Below are 21,174 nucleotides of genomic sequence, written 5' to 3'. Positions count from 1 at the left end.
GTCTTTGTAGTAGATACATTCTTAAAAGTGACATTATTCTATACTCTTAGAGGGAAAAATGCATTGACCACTTGCTTTTTGTAAGGTACTTTGCTAGTGTCACTTCAGGGGACACATAACTAAGTAAGTCATAATTCATCTCCTTTATGAGATGATTTTCTAGTTGGTGGATAGAAGGAAGGACTGTGAAATATAGAGGTATACAGAAGTATACAGATAGCTATAATTAACTGAAGGAAGGTAAGGTAGGATAGTAATTGTCTATTACTGGGTAGGAAATTACCCTAAACTATATGGCTTAAAACAACAAACATTTATTATCTCGTATGATCTATAGGTCAGGAATTCTATCTTGGCTAGGTGGCTCTGGTTTAGGTTCTATGGCAATCAAGGTGATGGCAAAGGAGGAGTCATCTGAAGGCTTGACTCAGGCTTGAAGGTCCACTTCCAAGATGGTTTGTTCATGTGACTGTTGGCCAAAGGCCTCGGTTCCTCACTCTTCCTATCCTTACGACACAGTAGCTAGATTCCCTCAGAGTGAGTGACCCAAGAGAACGAGCAAGGAGGAAGCTACAGTGCATTGTATGACCCAGGTTTAGAAGTTATACACCATTACTTTCACCCTGTTCTATTCATTAAGCAAGTCACTAAGTCTAGCTCACACTCAGTGGTGAAAAAGTAAGCTTTACTTCTTGAAGGGCAAAATATCTGACTTTGTGGACATATGGTCTTTTAAGATCACCAATGGGGATTCAAGAAATGCAAATTAGGAAAACATTTTCATGGTAGAAATAACACTTGAGTGAGCAGAATTTTAAATGGTTAGGATGGGAAGGGAGAGAAATCTGATGGAAAAAACAGAATGAACACAGAGAGGCATGAAGGAGGGATGTAGACTCTTTTATGAGGGAAGAGAGGAGATCTATTAGGACATATGGAGGCATGTAGTTGGGGATGTATCTGGAAGATATGTTTATCATAATCGCAGAGGGCCTGAGATGCCGGCTTGTTTTTAATTCTGTGGGTGATATGGACTCTGAGAAATCTTCTGAATGGCAGAGTGATGTAAACACCATTTTGTTTTAGGATGATTAAGCAGGTAGAGATGTTTGATATGGATTGGAATAGAGTGGAACTAGAAGTGAGGACAAAAATTAGCAGACTCTTTAAAGTGATACTGAGGCTCTATTGGTGAGGGTCCAGTTAAGAAAACAGTAATCATCATACTAGGTATTTCAAACAGAGGTATTTCACCCAGGGGAGTTTTATAAGATGTTAAAAGGCTGAAGGAACAAGAAAGGGAAACGAGTTGCTGGAAGGGTTTTTATTTTTTATAATTTTGCCTAACAATTTCCCCCTTTATCATGTGAGGCTGGCACAAAGATCTTAAACCAATGTGATGTCAGTGAGACTACATGGTGGTGGGATAGGAAATTAAATGTGAGTCGGCCGGGTGCAGTGGCTTACATCTAAAATCCCAGCACTTTGGGAAGCTGAGGTGGGTGGACCACTTGAGGTCAGGAGTTTGAGACCAGCCTGGCAAACATGGTGAAACCCCATCTCTACTAAAAATACAAAAATCATCCAGGCATGCCGGCAGGTGCCCGTAGTCCCAGCCACTTGGAAGGCTGAGGCAGGAGAATTGCTTGAACTTGGGAGATAGAGGTTGCAGTTAGCCGAGGTCAAGGTCACTCCATTGTACTACTCCAGCCTAGGTGACAGAATGAGACTCTGACTCAAAAAGAAAGAAAGAAAGAAAGAAAGAAAGAAAGAAAGAAAGAAAGAAAGAAAGAAAGAAAGAAAGAAAGAAAGAAAGAAAGAAGGAAGGAAGGAAGGAAGGAAGGAAGGAAGGAAGGAAGGAAGGAAGGAAGGAAGGAAAGAAAGAAATTAAATGTGAGTGAGATTTGGACATGAATATACATAAAAGCCAATACTTAACATAATATTCATGCTGAGTCTGAAACTCTTGTCAGTGCCTTGTATGGATTAGTGTACTTACTCCTCCAAACACCTCTATGAGGGAGCTATTATTATATCATTTGACAGATTGAGAAACCAAGTTTGCAGAGGACTGAGTAACTTATCCAAGGTTGCACAGCTAGGAACTATCAGAGCTAGGATTCAAACTTAAGCATCTTGGTGTCAGAATTCATGCTCATTTCTACTATACTATACTGCTTTTCTGAAAAATGAGATGGCTCTAATTGGGAAATAGTATGGTCATTAGCAGAAATGAAAGAACCAAAGGTAGACTTTGGCAGGTAGAGTGGGGAGGAGTTTAATGTGTTTGTTTGTAGAGGCTATCAAGTCAATAGTGGGCACCATTTATCTGTCTCTTCCTATTTTTACATCCTCGTGCAATCTGAGACCCAGTGGGAAGGTTGTTAAATGAACCCACTTAGTTTTCCCAAATTAATCCAAGGGAAGGTGTGAGAAATAAATGTAGCTAAATAAGTGCTATTAAGATTATTTATAACACCTACTTCTATGCAGGTTCTCAGTCTCGGCTTTAAGATAGATGAAATTTCCAGCACAGAATGAAGATTATGGAAGATCTCTGTGCAGTGAGGCAGGACAGGAAAACAGAAGGACTTTCTAGGTTTTTCTATGTCATGCTCCCAAGACTGTCAGCAATAGGAAATGGAATAGAAACTGAAGACAGAAGTGAGCTGTAGACATAAACGTAGCTGCTTTGTCCTGTGTTAAAATGCCCTCCTTTCATGAACTGAGAAACATGTTATTTTCAATGGCTATCTTCCTGGCATTGTTATATAACTAGGTTTTACGTTTTTCTTTTTTTCTCCCCTAGAAGTCCCATATGTCTGGCTTCATATCAGAGATTGTAGTTTAAAATAAAATTCATGTGTACTGTTTGTAGTCTTTTTTGTTTTAAAATTCAAGATTCATAATTTCTGTCTTTTTAAGGGCTTGATACTTGAGTAGACATGAAGAAACGCATTTAATTCTAAAGCCCTAATGTCACAGTTCTTTAGGAATAAATAGGATGGGGTTAAGGAGCTTTAAAGTTGACCTGTGGCTCTTTTTCTCTACTACCTTCCTGTCTTAGCTGTAAATTGTTAAGAACATCAGCTTTTGACTTTAGTTCAGCTTTCCATGGTGTCCCTTCATTGATCATTTTCTCTTCTCTTTACAGACATTTCTTCTTCATGAGTGTGGTAGTTACAGTATAGAATAATATATGAGAGTGATGAGGGATTGGGGCTGGAATTAGGATCAAACAGAGGGAATATAGAAGGATGTTAATCTAGTTAGATTATACTTCCATTCTGTATTTGTCTTGCATCATAGGATTGCTTATGTGGACATGGTATCCAAACAATCAGTCTTTGGGACATGGAGAGGTTAATGAGGCAAGATGGTTATGACTGGAATGAGAATGGTATAGATCAGAGGTTGAATGGTTATCTTTATGTATATTAAGTACATAGCACAGAAGCTGCTACTCCCCACTTACCAGCAGTGAGCTGGAACTAGCTTGCACAAGTTCATAAGAGCCAATTTGTAAATATTCGGGAACATTGTGAGCTGGCTGTTAAGCTTTTGGTAGCTTGAAATTGATCATGATGAGGAGTTTTACACCACAGAAATTGGCGAATGCAAATGAGGGCTTTTAATTTTATTGCATGTTCCAGAGAGACAGCTCATCAGAGTGTCTATGCCATCCTCAAGGTAAACATTGTTAACGATTGCTTTGGGTTTGACACTTCTGTTGGATCTTTCCTTTTCTTTAATTAATGTTTGTGTGTACGTGGTACATATATTTATGGGGTACATGAAATGCCTTGATACAGGCATTCAATGCCTAATAATCACATCATGGAAAATGGGGTACCTATCCCTTCAAGCATTTATCCTTTGTGTTACAAACTGCTGGATCATTTTTAAATTATCTTTTACTAAAAGTCGCAAAGATACCAAACTTTAGATTGCAGCTTATTAAAGCATAAACAGCAACAGGTACTCAGCAACATCACCAGTATTCTCTCTGGTGTTTTCTTGATGTGTCTGCACCATATGAAGACATTAGTCTTGCATTTGGATGTTCATTGATTGACTTATTCACTAAACATTTACTGAGTTTCTTTGTATTAGTTGTTTATTGCTGTACAACAAATCGCCTAAAAACTTAGTGGCTTAAAACAACAATAATACATGTTGTTCAAGGTTTCTGTGTGTCAGGATTCCCAGAGTGGCTTGGTTAGACGATTCTGACTTGTTTTAGAACAAGTTGTATATCATCACTTCTGTGTCACGATGTGGCACTCAGATGCTGGCTAGGGCCGCAGTTGTTTGATGGCTTGACCAAGGCTGAAGAAATTACTTCTAAGGTTGCTCACTCAGATGGCTAGCAAGTTAGTGCTGACAGGATGCTTCCTATCCTCTTAGGTCTCTCCACAGGATTATTAGGGCGTCCTTGCATCATAGGGGATGGCTTCCCCTAGACCAACAAGTCTAAGAGTTCGTTTCAAGGTGTACTGAATTCTTCATCTGGGAAATGAGGTAGTAGAGTAGCTTAAAAACCTTTGCAGTTTCTGCTCACTATACCTGAGTTGCTTTTCCCCCAGATATTGCACAGCCAGCTTGCTTTCTTCATCTAAGCCTCTGCTAAAAGAGTGCCCCTCTTTAGAAGATCTTTCCTCACTAACACCCACTAGTTTCTTTTTCCTTATGCAACAATATTTTTCTTCATAGCATTTATCACTCTATGATATAATATTTAATATTTATTTGCTTGCTTACTGTCTTTGTCTTTCATTAGAATAAAAATATCTTCAAGACAGGAACCTCATATATTCTTTTGCTTAGAGCACCTGTTGAATGATGAATGAATAAGAGTACTGGTTCTCTAGTTAGACGTGGGTCTGGAGTCTGGCTCTGCTACTTATTAGATCAACAGGCAAATTATTTAACTTTTGTATAATTCAATGTTCTCAGCTAAAAATGGGCTTAACAATACCTGTGTAGCTCTTGAAATTGTAATAAAGATTTTTAAATACATACTATATATAACATACCTAGCATTGTGTTTGCTCATAGCAAGAATCTGTAAAATGTTAAGTATTGTTATTATTATTTCATTGTTATTACTATGATAATATCCTCAAACATAGAGTGAGGGGCCATTTGAAAGGAATGTTAATATAGTTTGGCTGTGTCCCCACCCAAATCACATCTTGAGTTTCAGTTCCCATAATCCCCATGTGTCGTGGGAGGGATCCCATGGGAGGTAATTGAATCATGGGGGTGGGTACCTCCATGCTGCTGTTCTCATGACAGTGAGTTCTCACAAGATCAGATGATTTTATAAGGGGCTTTCCCCTCTGTCACTCTGCACTTCTCCTTCCTGCCATCATGTGAAGAAGGACATGTTTACTTCCCCTTCTGCCATGATTATAAGTTTTCTGAGGCCTCCCCAGTCATACTGAACTGTGAGTCAATTAAACCTCTTTTCTTCACAAATTACCCAATCTTAGGTATGTCTTTATTAGCAGCATGAGAATGGATTCATACAGATGTTATTGGTACAGATCAGTGATTGAACTCATGAAAGCCTTTTCTCATGTTGAGCTCCTATGTTATCCCTCTTCTTAGTTCAATTCCTTTTTTTCTTGAAGGTCCTGAACAGACTGCAGAGTAAATATGGCTCCCTGTACAGAAGAGACAATGTCATCCTGAGTGGCACTCACACTCATTCAGGTCCTGCAGGATATTTCCAGTATACTGTGTTTGTAATTGCCAGTGAAGGATTTAGCAATCGAACTTTTCAGCACATGGTCACAGGTATCTTGAAGGTAGGCAAAGAGCTCCAGAGGCAGCTGTTCTTTACCATTGCTTATAAGTATTTTAGGAGTGATTGGATGTAATATGAAGGGTCCCTATAGGATTTGAGTCTGAGCATAGTATTAGCATGTACCATTCTTTCTCCTCCCTGCCTCTCTCTTAGCTTCTGGTTCTGAGCTATGGGCTGTTGGGGCTGAGGCATGGATGATTGGAAAAGAAGGCTTCTATGGGAGTAAGCCCGATGTAGTTATTTAAACAGACAGAAAACATTTTGGTTTGGGGTTCTTTGTAGAGGGCACTACATAGTCTGTTCTATGCACAAAGTCACACAAAGAGAAACCCATGAAGGAGCTAAAAGTAATTACAAATGATTCTAAGATTTTAAAATATTTCCCAAAGTACAAAGAGAATCCAACTTGTAAATACACATCCCAGTTTTTCAAGTTCTCTACTACAGATGCAGACCTCCATGGTGCTCCTGACAAATACCCTTAAACTCCTCTCCTGTTTCTGGTTTGAACTTATACTCCTCTCTTTTCTGTCTTCCAGCTTATTATTTTGTTGCATAGGATCCTTGCTAATGTTTTGCTTCATTTTATTGTATTCCAGGCTTATTCTCTATTTTTTTCTTACAGTGTCACCCCCAAAATTCAGGGATCCAGCTAGCATAGGCAGAAATTGCTTTACAATGATGTTTTGCAAACTGAGGCTTACAATGTATTAAAGGCTTACGAAATCAATTGTATGGGTTGCAAAAAACATTACAAAAAAATGCTAAAAAATAGATTGTAAGATATAATGTATAACACACAGTCAGGGTATAGTTTGCTTTGTGAACTTTTGTTTTGGGATGCATATGTTGATGTGTATTAAGCTATGATGAAAAATGTATTTCTCACTGTAGTTCACAGTCAAAAAAGTTTGAACAACTCTGCCTTGGTGGTAGAATGACAAGGGTAGGGAGGTGGAAACACATGTTAGCAAAACTTGTATTAGTGTTGTAGGAGTCAAGTCTCCCATTTTGGCTATCTGAAGTGACAAATTGAGCTTCATTTAGCAGTCTGGAGAGACCAGCAGATGAGGCTTTTTGTGAGCTCAGGCATTAATCAGTACTGTGCTTCCACACAACATGGCATTTCCTTTATCTTAACCTTGAAAACCATTTCTGTTTACCTCCAGAATGGCAACAGCAGTGTGGTTCTCCAACTTTTATCCCATAATGTGGACACATTAGAGACAAAGGAAATTGTTCACAGGGCTCTTCTGTTTGTATTGACTAAGTCATTATCCCCACCAGGATTTCTAAGTTTATAACAGCTCCCTCTTTTTTAACCTTCAGAGCATTGACATAGCACACACAAATATGAAACCAGGTAAAATCTTCATCAATAAAGGAAATGTGGATGGTGTGCAGATCAACAGAAGTCCCTATTCTTACCTTCAAAATCCGCAGTCAGAGAGAGCAAGGTGAGGAGAAATCTTCAAAATGATATCGTTTCATTCCCTTTAGGGAACAGCAACAAAATCTAAGTACAGGGCTGTTACTTGATGAATATGGTGAGGTCCTAAGAGAATATTACAGCTACAGTGTCTTAGAAACATCTTTATAATCTAAGACAAGTAGAAACAAAAAGTAATGTAGAAACAAACACCAGTTTATTCAGGAATCTTTCCACTTTGTTGATTATGGGAGCCAGGGTGGATGCTTGAAGTACTCTGGGCTTTGAAATCAGGAACAACTGTGGTCTCAGCTTAGTTTTATTGCTTTCTAGTTATGCGACCTTTAGTGATTTACTTATCTTAATTTATTGTCACTCAGCTTCTTCATGAGTAAATGGAGATAAAAATGTGCACAATGTATATTTATTAAATTAATGAATAGCTCTTTTATTATGTGTTATCCAGAATAAATCATCTTAGTCCACAAGAGTGTGACTAGACAGAGAAAATAAAAGGATAAAGAATGTGGACAGAAGAGTAAGAAATAAACCCACATATTTGAATGGAAAAACCAAGGGAGAGCATTATTTTGCCTTTTTGTCTTTTTTAAAGTGGTGAACCAGGTTTGTGACAGAAGAGAAGTGCTTGGTTACTGTAACACTGTAAAATAATATCACAGTTTTAACTTGACCACTTGACATTTTACATTTTTCTGCATATTTTTCAATAGCTTTCAAAGGAGATGATTTTTAGAAAATGTAATCTGATTTCCCTTGATAGGACATAAAAGAACACTTAAGTTGCAGGTCTTGAATGCTTTTGATTTTGCAAATTCCCTGCTCTTTTAAAGATATTTCATTAAAAATTGATATGAGTGGAAATTTCAAAGACAAATCTCTTTTGTTAAGAAATACCTATATGTTATATAATATTGTATATTATATAAAAATATGTGTATTTCAGCTCCAGTTACTTGACCCTAGTCCCCCAAACTTTGATCGCAATTACATACCCTTTCCTTAGCTGAGAAATGAGGTACTGGATGCAGTTCACAGAACCACTGTTTGTTAAGACATCTCACTTACTGAGAAGCATTTTTGTTTTTGTGTCAGCTGCTACTGTTCATCTTACATGAGGGTCAGTCTCTAACACAGAACAGACTGTGCTTTTCTGTTTTCCTGACTAGGTATTCTTCAAATACAGACAAGGAAATGGTAGTCTTGAAAATGGTAGATTTGAATGGAGACGACTTGGGCCTTATCAGGTACTCTATTTCCTTTTTAAAAATAATTCTGTCTGGGTAGCTTTTCTTAGTTAAAGAGAGGGGAAAAGAGACCAGAATAGTACCAGCACACACTGAGAATAAGTTGTGTGGTTAAGAGTCCAGGCTCTGGAGTCAGACACAACCGGGGTCCAGCCATGGGCCTTGTACGGGGTTCTCAGCCTCTCAGGGCTTAGTTCTGCACTTGCAAAACAGATTTAATACAGGGATGTTAAATGAGGGATCTTGGTGAAGAGCTTGGCACAGCATCTCACATATGATGTAAAAACTCAATAAACATTAATGCTTATTATGTTATCAAGATCTCACATGTGGAGCTTCCATGATGGTAAACAGTTCTCTCCTAATAAAATGAAAAATAATCTGACCAACCAGGAAAGTGATTATGTTTTTGAGATTATTTACCTGTGTTTCCCTAAAAGGATTAAGTCCAATGTAGGACAATGCCAAGTAGGGATAAAATAGAACTGAGAACACCTAAAGGAAGCAAGTGAAGGAAAATTACAGCTGGGGCCAGCTTTTAGCACCGTTATCTGGGAGTGACAGCATTTAGGAAAGCACATGGATTTTGTTTTCTTGAAAATAAGGCATTTGCATTCATATGTGATTTTGGTTACTGCAACTGGCCTGACTCAGGAATTGACTGGGTGGGTAGCGTAGTTCCAGACTCTTTGACCTATGGACTTGCAAATGATGCAGACATGCCCTAGGGAAGTATCAGATAGAGCTGGGTGCTAGAGTCAAATGGTTTGGGTTCGCTCTGGGCTCTTGTCCTTATTAGCAATGTGACTTTAGACAAGTTCTGTGACTGTCTTCCTGTTTCTCATCCCTAAGTATTTTTGAGCATACTGTGGGATAAAGTATTTAAAATATTGATAATAATGATTAGAAAGATGATAAAGGGTCTGCCAAATAGAATTATAAAATATCTAAGTGAAAGACGCTATGTGAATAAAACTCGCAGTAAAAGTGACAAAAAAGTGGTGAAGAAAAACATTAAAAACTATGATTCACAGTTCACACACCAGAGTTGGCCCTAAAAGTAGGTCACGAACAACATGGTAATAAAAAGTTCAGGTCTTAAGGTAAGGTTAACTTGGCTTCAAATCCCAGCCCTCTGCCACTTACTAACTCTGTGGCCTGGAGAAAGTAACTCAATCCACTTAGACCTTAACTATCCTATTCGAAAATGGGAATATTAATACCTCATAGGGTTGTCTGAGGATTAAATGAGATAATGCATACACAACTCTAGTTCTGTGCCTAACACAGAAAAAAGTTTAATCATTTTAGCTAAAAAGGAATAGAAAACATACTCTACCTCTTCTAAAAAATTCCATTATTAGAATGCTTGCAATTCTTAGCATTTGAGTTCCTCTTTTGTGTTAAAAGTGAAGTCACTAAAAGCTCCCTAATAAAATTTGCTATATGGGCTGACATAATAGGACTTATTCTTCTATTACAATGAATTTATCTCTTGATTAGTTGCCCCTTAGCATTTATTTAACTCAGCACACTTTCTAAATGTCAGGCGTGTAACTGTGTGAGTGGGGTATGTTACGATGAATAAGGTATGGTTTCTATCTATAAGGGTCTCACAAGCCAGTGAGGTGATTGGGGCAGGAGACAGAGATAAATAGATAGACAAATAACCATAACATGAATCAGATGACCACCAGTACTATCACATGGGCATAAATAATTCTGTGAGAGTTTGGAGGAGGTAGCCCTGAGTTTTTCCTGAGAGCTCTGTGGAAGGCTTCCAAGAGAAAATGACATTTGAACTGGACCTTCAAGGGGTCATGGGATTTCTCACGGGGTCCTGAAAAACAGAGGGAGTCATGAGGCCAGAGTGTGGGTGAGGTCAGGGCGTGGGTAAGAGGTGGACTGGAAAGGTAAGACAGGTCCTGATTCTAGAGCACATTAGTGGGGCATTCAGTTACAAGAAGGGCAGGATAAGAGCATACATCTCTGCTAGTTACACTGAGTATCCCAAATTTGTTGGGACAAGGAGATAGAGTCGCCCTTATAGTTTCTATTTAACTCTTGGCTGAAGGACCAAGACCATTTACAATTCCCTTTTAGTAGCGTTTGAACCTTTTTTTTTCTTTTTTTCCCTGAGACAAGCTCTTGCTCTGTTGCCTAGGCTGGAGAGCAATGGTGTGATCATAGCTCACTGCAGCCTCAAATTCCTAGGCTCAAGTGATCCTCCTACCTCAGCCTGCTTAGTAACTGGGACTACAGGCGCTCACCACCACACCTAGCTATTTTTTTATTTTTATTTTTTTATTTTTTGTAGAAATGGGGTCTTGCTTGTTGCCCAGACTGATCTTCCACCTCGGCCTTCCAAAGTGCTTGGATTACAGGTGTGAGCTACTGCACCTGGTCAGTTTTTGAATCATTTAATAACTGGAACAGAAAATTCAAAAATACTATTCTTTTGGCCAGATGTTCTTTGCTTCCCTACATACAATTATAGCATGTATCTGGAAGTTCTTCGGTCAACTGTCAAGGTTATAGCAAAGCTTTTCCATCTGTTGTGCTTAACACCCTGCAATAACTTTCCATTGTTTCTGTAGCTGCCGTATGTTATCTTTGATGTAATTGCTCCTGCAATTGCCTCTTGTTTCATAGTGTAATTGCTCTTTGAACACGTTAAAAATGATCCAAAATATAAAGTCAAATCTGGGCTGCTAAGTAACTCACCCACCACATGTAGGTGCCTGCTGTTAGACAGAATCCCAAGGTGAGAGGAGTTTGGAAGCACAGCAACTCAGAATCACAGAACATGGAGATGACCTAGTTCAACCTTCAGCAGAGGAGTAAGGGCCTAGAAAGGTGATGTGACCTGCCCAGCATCACAGCCAAGATTATCTTCTTCACAATGAAAACCATATTTGAGTTCATAATTCATTCCTTCTTACTTTCATTTTTGTTTTCAGTTTTTCATTCAGCAAGTCTGTACTAGGGACCTACTATGAGCCATGTAGTACCTCCTTGGAATGATGTATTCCCTGGCCTTGAAATCAGGAATCCAGTACCTTGGAATCTAGTACCCATATTTGTACTACTGGAATGAATCCCTTAAACTCTCTGAGACTCAGTGCCATATTTTCAAATGTGGCTATCATATCTTCTCTCCACACAGAAATTATTATGGGATACACTGATGAACAAATACACATGGAGTTGCTGCCCTTATAGGACTTCAGTCTACTGAAGGAGACAGCAGTCATACAGATAGGCATACAATACATGTAAAATTATAATTGGGCTCAGTGCTAAGAAAGGCAGATATGTAGAACTATCTTAAAGGAATTTGACCTTGTCTGAGAGATTGGGAAAGGTTTCCCTGAGGAAGTGACAACAATGGGAGCTGGAAACTGGAGTAGGAATTAACTGGAAAAATGGGGGGATTGGAAAAGAACATTTAACACAAATGGGGAAGCATTTGAAGAACTGGTAAAAGGTGTGTGTGGCTGGAGTGCAGGGGTCAACGGGGCAGGGTGATGCAAGACAAAGTAAGAGATAGAGATTAGATGTCATGACAAAGAATTTGTTGTTTTATACCAAGAGGAATGAAAACTCATTAAAGTGTTTCAAGCTAGGGTTGGGAGTTGGGGCTGTCGAAGGGTTGGGAAGAGTGTAGACTTGAGGAATGAAATAAAATTATATTCCTGGAACTGTTCCATGAACCATTAAGCCCTTTACAATTGTTAGGCCAACATTTGCTCTAGTTGCTCTACGTCAGAAAAATCTATGGTAGAAAATTCTATGTCAGAAAAAAATTGCTATCTTGTACCTTTTTCCCCTTACATGAAAGCATTCAATGTTTTTTCTCCAGACATGGAGAACATGTTTGGGATGTTCTGAATTGTGAATTAAAATATAGGCTGTGTAACATTTACAAAATTCACTTTGGGAGACTCTGTAAGGTACCCCAAAGGGTCTGTCATCCAATGAAGGAGGATAAACAGAACCTTGAGAGTCTCGGATGCAATAAGACACTATGTGTATGAAGAAAACATGAAGGGAGAAAGCAAAACAGGTTTCAAATGTCTACATCAAAAAGAAAGTCACAAGTGCAGATAATCTGAGTGGCAGTTGTGGTCAGTGGAAGAGGTACTACTCATACAGCTACACTTACAAAGGCAGCTCTGAGACACGTGAGGAGGCCGACTTATTTCTTCAAGGATACTGCAACTGAAAAGGCTTTGTCTTGCTTTTCTTCCCTTTGCCTTCCTCTTTTCTTCTGCCAAGTTTTCTTCCTTGAATTTGCAGCATCACATGGACTCCTCTTCTCCTTCCTTCTTCTTCTCTTCCCTCTTCTTTTCTTCTTCCTCCTCCTCTCTCCTCATCTCCCTTCTCCTCCTTCTCCTCTTCCTGCTCTCCTTTTTTCTCCTCTCCTCTCCATTGCCTTCTATTTATATATTGCAAACCTTTTATTCTTATAGTTAGTGGTCTTGTAAGGGGGCCCTTTAAAAGCATATTTTTAAAATGACAAGGGCAGTGATTTGTGTAAGCTATTTGAATCATTTGTGTAAAAAGTTAGAAAAATCCTATTTGTGCTATTACACTAATTTATTCGAATGGTATTGACTTACAGAACTCAGTTGCAGTATATATAAAAATCTTCTCTCTCATCTATGACTATGACTTCTTTATTTAAAAACTTTTTTTACATAAAATATTTTGTTTTTAATTGACACAGAATAATTGAATTATTTTTCTTGAATTGTAATGTCTGACTGTTTATTCTCTGTGGCTTTCTCTATTGCAAGTCTACACTTTCCCCTCCCATCCACTTAACCCCACTCAAATTGCAAATGCTGACACCTTAGTGACTGCCCTCTGTCAAACCATTCTTGCTCTCTTGTTTTCATCTCATCTTGTCTTTGTCTTCCTAAATGCCTTCTCTATCATTAGCATGAATGCTGGTTTATAAAGCCTTCCTCTCTGTTTATTTTATTTATTGCTTTTATTTAAAAAATAAATAGAGACAGGGTCTCGCTATGTTGCCTAGATGGGTCTTGAAGTCCTGACCTCAAGGGATCCTCCTACCTTAACATTTCAGAGTGTTGGGATCACAGGCCTGAGCCATTGTGCTTGGCCCCTGCTTTCTGTTTCTATATCTTTCACTGAACCTCTTTTTCTTGTTCTGCTCCATGTTGTGAAACTTGATGCTGTCTTCCTGCTCTAACTTTACTTTCTGCTTGCTTGTATTCTTCTTCAGTGGGGCTTGGTCATAGTTGTACAGTGATCTTTCATCCTGGGTCAGGTTCACCCTCCTCCCCTGCCGATAGGTGAAGGTGCCTAATAAGGACTTTTTGATGACAAAGATGATGACTGTTGACTGATAACAGAGATTGATCACCCTCGTGTAGTTTAAATTGTCCCAAGTTTAGAAACCAAAACCATAAAAAAACAGTTGGCTGGAGATATTGGACAACTTGATTGTTAGATTTCTGGAAAGTTCTTAACCTGAAAAAAATCTGGGAGATTATTATTTTTTTCTAGGTTTTTTTTCAGTATAAAAATAGGGTGTGCTTACCATAGAAAACTTGAAAAATAAAGAAAGTAGAAAGGAAGGAAAAATTAAATTAAATTATACTACCTCAAATCAATCATGGTTAATATTCAGGTACATTTGCTTCAGTTCATTTTTCTATGTAGAACATATAATAGGAAATACACATGACTAAAAGGTCTTTCTATAAATGTGGATGCTCACTTGATTTCACTCACTGTGCACTAGAAACTTTAAAATACTATAAAAATATTAACAGTGTTATCTCCATGTACTGAGACCATCAAGTATCTGTTTGTTTTTGTAGTGATCCTCTTCTTATCTAATAATTTTTTTGTCTTAAAGTCTACAGTCTGTTAATGTCATTAACGCAGAATTTGCCATGTATATTTCTCTGCAATTTTCTTTGAACTTTTCTTTGTTCTTACATTTTAAGGGTGTCTCTTATGAATATCATATAGCTTTAGTTATTTCTTTTATACTCTGACAATCTTTGTTTTTCAAGCAAATTTAATGTATTTTCAGGAATTGTGATGATCATATCTGAACTTTTCTGTATCTCCTCACTTTGTGCTATTTGTCTCACCTTTTCAGTGCTTCTTTTTCCTCCTCTCTCACCTCTTACGTTTTTTGGATTAATAGTTATTTTTAAAATATATATTTAAATGGCAGATTGTAGTTTATAAAATGGCTGCAACAACACAATAATTGCTCTTATTCCATGTTTTATCCAAAGTGACCTTGCCACTCTCCATTAAAAGATGGAGATTATTTTCCTAGTTCTTGAACTTTGGCTGGTCCTGTGACTGCTTTGTACAATAGAACAATGCAGAAATGATACTGTGCCAGTGCTGGGCATAGTTTTTTTTTTTAATAGACTTTATTATTATTTTAATTAATAAACTGTATTTTTAAAAGCAGTTTCAGGTTTACAGCAAAATTGAGCAGGAAGTACAGAGAGTTCCCATATGCACCTTCTTCCAATACACACACAGCCTCCCCGACTATCAATATTCCCCACCAGAGTGGTATATTCCTTACAACTAATGAACCTACATTGACACATCATTATCACCCATAGTTTACCTTAGGGTTCATTCTTGGTGCTATATCAAGTAATTTTTAAAATCTTCTTTTCTTTTATATATTTTCTAAAATTTCCACAGTAAGAAAAAAAATTAAAAAGTCAAAAAATCATCTGGGGATCCTGACACTCAGAGATAGCATCATAGTCTTTGAGACTTTTTCTAAGCACATTAATAATTTTTTCTAAAAAAGTGGTATTTTATTATATTTACAGTTTGTTAACTCTTTTTTAAATTTAGCAATACCTTATGAATATCTTTCAATGCCAGTTAGTATTTTTTAAATCACCATTTAAAAATTGCTATGTAGTATTTCATTCCATGTATCATACTGTACTCAACTAATCAGCAATCATTTGTTATTTAGGTTGTTTTCAATCATAAAATACATCACGATAAGCATTTTTTTTTGAGACAGAGTCTTGCTCTGTTGCCCAGGCTGGAGTGCAGTGGTGCAATCTTGGCTCACTGCAACCTCCACCTCCTGGGTTCAAGCGATTCTCTTGCCTCTGCCTCCTGAGTAGCTGGGATTGCAGGCGTGCACCACCACGCCTGGCTAAGTTTTGTAGTTTTTTAGTAGAGACGGGGTTTCACCACGTTGGCCAGGCTAGTCTCAAACTCCTGGACTCAGGTGATCTGCCCGCCTCGGCCTCCCAAAGTGTTGAGATTACAGGCATGAGCCACCACGCCCGGCCTATGATAAGCATTCTCAAATGGATACATGTTTGCCAATGATTTCCTTAAGCTAAATTCCTAGAATGGGATTCCTGAGCCAAAGAGAATGTTTATATTTTAAAGCTTTTCCTACAAATTGCCAAACACTCCTTTGTTGGTTTACTCTCCCGTTACTCAAACATGAGCAGAATGTTGTTTGTCATACTCTTGCCAAAATTAGTATTATCATGCTTTACAATTGTTGCCAAGTAACAGGCTTAAAAAAGTCAAATCACTGTTGTTTTCCTTTGAATTTCTTCAATTCACGGTTTGGCTCAATTAAAAAAGCAATACTCTATTGGCCATTTCCTGTTTCTTGTTGATCACTTACCATGTAATGTGCAAGGATTTTTAAATTTTTTTATTTTTATTTTTTGACAGAGTCTCGCCCTGTCACCCAGGCTGGAGTGCAGTGGCATGATCTTGGCTCACTGCAACCTCCGTCTCCCGGGGGTTCAAGTGATTCTCCTGCCTCAGCCTCCCGAGTAGCTGGGATTACAGGTGTGCGCTGTCACTCCCGGCTAATTTTTGTATTTTTAGTAGAGATGGGACTTTGCATGTTGACCAGGCTGGTTTCGAACTCCTGCCTTGGCCTCCCAAAGTGCTGGGATTAAAGGCGTGGTGCAGGGATTTTGACTGCTGTAACTTAATGGAATTTACCCTAATGAGATATTTCTCCAATATTGTTATTTAGAAGGACTTTTTCATTCAGGATTTTTGAAGATAACAAAAGGATTCCTTGAGAATGTACATCTCTTCTCTGGGGTGGAGATGGTAGAAATATTCTGCAGGATACTTGTCCCAGGTGTGCCTGTAACTTGAGGAGGGCTCTTCTGGCTAGAGCTCATTGTCTTTTTAAAATCTGAGCAGTCCAGTGCGTATTCTTTTCTTCTGCTGGTTTAAAATTTAGCTTGCCCTTTGGGTAAAAGTCTGGGCCCAATAATCCTTCCCGTATGAGACGATGAAACACCCTTTCCTCTTCTTCTCCAGTTTGCGGCGGGTTGGGGTGAGGATGATTGTGAGCGAGTGAAAACGAGGGTGTGAAGGTAATTAATGGCAGGTGCCACAAAAGATAGAACGTGAAATTCCAGTGGCTGAACACATTGAAGACTTATTTTCCACTCATGGAAAGTCTAATGAAGATTGGGTAGTCCTTCTGCACAAATGTTAATAGTCAGAGCTATTCACACACCCCTTCTTGCAAATGAGACTGGGAAATAGAAGAGCACATGGGCATTTTGTGAGCACTCACGTCCCTGTCACAAGAGGGCAGGCTCTCCTCACTGAATCATTTCATGCCCATACCACGTGGGTTGAATATACATGTGTTGTGAATGTTGAACACCGCCCCCATATATTTAACATTGTATTAATCTTACGAATCATAGATATGTGAGTGTGTATATATATATATTTATTTATGCTCAGAGCTTTGTGTCTCTTTCCCTTATCATCATTATTATCATCTGCAGCTGCAGCAGCAGTAGTATCAGTATAGCGTCACCCACCTTCTCATAGTGAACATTTATTCCATTCTTGGTATCAGCCAGTCTTTGTGCTAAGCACCTCACATGTATTAGTTATTTTAATTGTCAAATGCAGATACTACTATTATCGTTATGTTACAGGTATGAACACTGAGGTTCAAATAAATTAAGTAACTCATGTCTGACCCCAGAGCTGTTATTTTCAGCTACTGTAATATAATATTAGCCTCTGTATTAGTTTCCTAGGGAAGACACACATTATCAAAGACTAGGTGACTTAAAACAACAGAAATTTATTCTCTCACAGGTCAGGAGGCCAGAAATCCAAATTCAAGGCATTAGCAGGGTTGGTTCCTTCTGGAGACTCCAAGGGGGGAATCTGTTCCATGCATCTGTTTTAGCTTCTAGTGGTTCCCATCAATCCTTGGCTTCATTGGCTTGTAGACACATGCCTCCAATCTGTGCCCCCATCTTCATATCACCTTCTTCTCTATGTCTCTGGATGTCTCTCTGCTCCTTTCCTCTTGTTGTGAGGATGCTAGTCATTGGATTCAGAGCCTACATGCAGTCAGTATAATATCACTTAATCTTTACCTTGATTACATCTATAAAACCCATATTTGCAAGTAAGTCACATTCTGAGGTTCCAGATGAGCATGCATTTTTGAGTGACACTATTCAGCCCATTACAGCCTCCTATATTTTATTTACTGAAGAGCTCCCATGTTGCTATGAATCTTCTGAACAGTACCTTTGAATGGGTCCACAGTATTCTATTTCCCTATTTGTGGACGTTTAGGTCGGGGAGGGCCATGCTAGCACATAGAACCTTTGTCTAAGTTACACAAATGCATCCTCTTTTCTGGGCTGGCTGAAGTGCCTGGCTCAGTGAGCTGCACAGAGGCTGGCTTTAACCCCTTACCCGCTTCGCCAGTGTTCTTTGTATAGGACACAACTTGCACACTGGACAGGGAAGCCCGGGTCTGAGTGTATGGAACCTGCTTTTCTCTTTGTTTCAGAGTAGGGCACATACAATGTCTGAATTAATAGTCACTAGAGATCCTTTTCTCCAAATACCTCCTTTACACAGAACGAAAAAAAATTGTAGTGTTTTATATTAATATGTTGTTTACTGATTCATAAAGCATAGTTGAAATCTATTATTTTTCAGTCTCAATAATTTTTAAATTTTAGTCCAGAAATTTTGACTAACTTTGCTACAAACTAGGATAAGGTCCCCAATCTCTTGACTTTCTGCAGTACTTTTAATTACATCATGCTGATTCAAGTAGCACCTTACTTCCTATTTTACATTTAGCTGTGACATAAGCATTATTTAAAAATGCTTACTATCACAGATGTATTCATCCTTTTATGTCTGAATTCTTAACTTCTGAAACTAAAGCTTTCTTCCTTTCTTTTGAACTTTGCTTTGAAGAATATTTTTTGGCCAGATAAAATAAAATATAAGTACTATGTTTTAAAATTAAAATGATCACCTTTCCGCATATCTTTATAAATATTCATCCATAACTATAGTACTTTGGTTCCTGTGACAAGTTTGCTATTTTAATAGTGAACATTTCAAAGGACAAAGGAGGAAAAATATGACATCTTCCTTTCCTTCAATTTAAATAACTTTTTTCTGAACACTTATTTTAATTTTCTAGAGAAAAAGTTCAATTTATTTTCTAAGGCTTAAAATAAATGGAATAAAGAAGAAATTAAGCCAGGTGTGGTGGCTCATCCCTGTAAAACCAGCACTTTAGGAAGGTGAGGCAGGAGAATCGCTTGAGCTCTGGAGTTGGAGATCAGCCTGGGCAACATAGTAAGACCCCCATCTCTACAAAAAAATAAAAAGAATTACCTAGGCATAGTGGTGAACATCTGTAGTGCCGGCTACTTGGGAGGTTGAGGTGGGAGGACCACTTGAGTCTGGAAGGTCAAGGCTGAAGTGAGCCACAATTGCACCACTGCACCCCAGCCTGGGCAACAGAGTGAGATGCTTTGTCAAAAGAAGAAGAAGAAATCAAGTCTATATCTAACTAGTAGATTGAAATTCTCAGCACATGCTTTCTCCACAGATACCATTGTGGCCAATTGTGTAAGGTCCTTGATGGTAGGAAATGCATCTGACTCCTCTTTACAATCCTTCACACAATGCCTATCAACATGGTTCCCAATAAATTCATGTTGATTGAATGAATGATACAACTGCCATCTTTCCTTGTCCATATCCATTCTGCTCTGGCCACCCTAACTACCCATTCTCTGAACACAGGGCCCTCCTTCACATCTCCATGCCTTTGCAGATGTTATTTCCTCTGCTAGGAATACTTCTTCTCTAGTGATTCCTTTGCCTAGCTCTTCCTCATCTTTTAAGATCCACCTCAAGTGCCACGTCTTTTGTGAAGCATTTCTCAAGGCCAAGATGGTGCCTCATTCATCTTTATGTTCCTAGTGGCTGGCACAGAGTCAAAGTTAACTAAACGTGTAGTGAATGAGCAAGTGAATGAAGAGAAGGGACAGAGACAGGATTCCACAGTGGATAAGAGCATATATCTCTATAGCTATCTATCTATCTATCTATCTATCTATCTATCTATCTATCTATCTATCTATCTACACACACACACACACACACACACACACACATAACCTGAATTCATTGCCCTGCTTCTTGACTTACCACTGTGTGACCTAGGTCAGGTGGTCACACTGTTACCAGTCCCAGTGTTACCACTCTGGGACTTAGTTTTCTTAGTTGTAGAATGAAGATAATGATAGTACTTGACTCAAAGGGTTCCTGTGAGAATAGAATGAGATCTTGTACATAAAGTCCTTTGTCTAATAAGAGCTAAATAATAATCATTGTCAGCAGAATTGTTCTATAGTTTTTCTTTGATTGTAATGGAAATATTCAGTGTTGGCTGAAGCTGGCTGACCTCAGCATGATGGTATCAGATGGAAATGTTTTGATTGGGAAGCCAAAATGCCACCACTGCATTTTCTTCCAAACTAAAGAAACTCCAGTAAAGCAAAATCCATGTAACTGGAAAACACTAGTTGATTAGAATTTCCTGATACTTGAGTTCTAAGAGAAAGAGACAAACCACACATACAAACCTAATAGAAGAATATTCCTAAATGTAAACACCTTGCAAGTACTGCGAGGGGATAACTCTAGAATATCTTCAGACTAATAAATGTTTATTCCTTAGCACAGGGGCAAATAGCCATCTCAGGAACTGAATTCAGCTCACTCATTGGTGATTTGGCTTGACATTGTGTTTTGAAAAATTCAAAATGTATGCCAACATGAAAAAGGAAACTATATAGAAATTTTTGAATACATACTAATTACGGTAATTAATGTGATGAATCTCCATGTAACTTATTGCCCAGCTTCAATAATTAGCAGGACTCTGTCATTCTGTTTTATCCTTCCTCTCCCCCAATCCCCCTTCTTTTTTTTTTTTTTTTTTTTTTTGGCTAGAGTATTTGAAAGCAAATACCAGGACATCATACACTTCTTTTTTAAAAATTTACATTTTATTTTAAGTTCAGGGGTACATTTACAGGCTGGTTACATAGGTAAATGTGTGTCATGGGTCTTCGTTGTACAGATTATTTCATCACCCAGTTATTAAGCCTAGTATCCATTAGTTATTTTTCCTGATCTTCTCCCCTCTTCTACCCCTCACTCTCCAATAGGCCCCAGTGTCTGTTGGTCCATGTGTTCTCATCATTCAGTTCCCACCTATAAGTGAGAACATGTGGTATTTGGTTTTCTGTTCCTGTGTTTGTTTGCTAAGGATAATGGCCTCGAGCTCCATC

At 38.3% G+C, this 21,174-nt stretch overlaps 1 protein-coding gene across 2 annotated transcripts in view; it reads left to right on the top strand.

Annotated features, from left to right (window-relative positions):
- ASAH2 (N-acylsphingosine amidohydrolase 2) overlaps window positions 1-21,174 on the top strand; it is a 65,971-nt gene that overhangs the window by 11,252 nt on the left and 33,545 nt on the right. For both annotated transcript variants that reach the window (XM_077945590.1, XM_001100613.5), the window contains exons 5-7: window positions 5,637-5,813; window positions 7,142-7,269; window positions 8,429-8,506. In XM_077945590.1, coding sequence (XP_077801716.1) covers window positions 5,637-5,813; window positions 7,142-7,269; window positions 8,429-8,506 — 383 coding nt within the window. The remainder of the gene's footprint in view (window positions 1-5,636; window positions 5,814-7,141; window positions 7,270-8,428; window positions 8,507-21,174) is intronic.

The sequence above is a fragment of the Macaca mulatta genome, chromosome 9 (assembly GCF_049350105.2).
Source record: "Macaca mulatta isolate MMU2019108-1 chromosome 9, T2T-MMU8v2.0, whole genome shotgun sequence".
Classification (NCBI taxonomy): Eukaryota; Metazoa; Chordata; class Mammalia; order Primates; family Cercopithecidae; genus Macaca; species Macaca mulatta.
The sequence above is the reverse complement of the archived record's forward strand: the minus strand, read 5'-3'. Positions and strand labels throughout refer to the sequence as shown.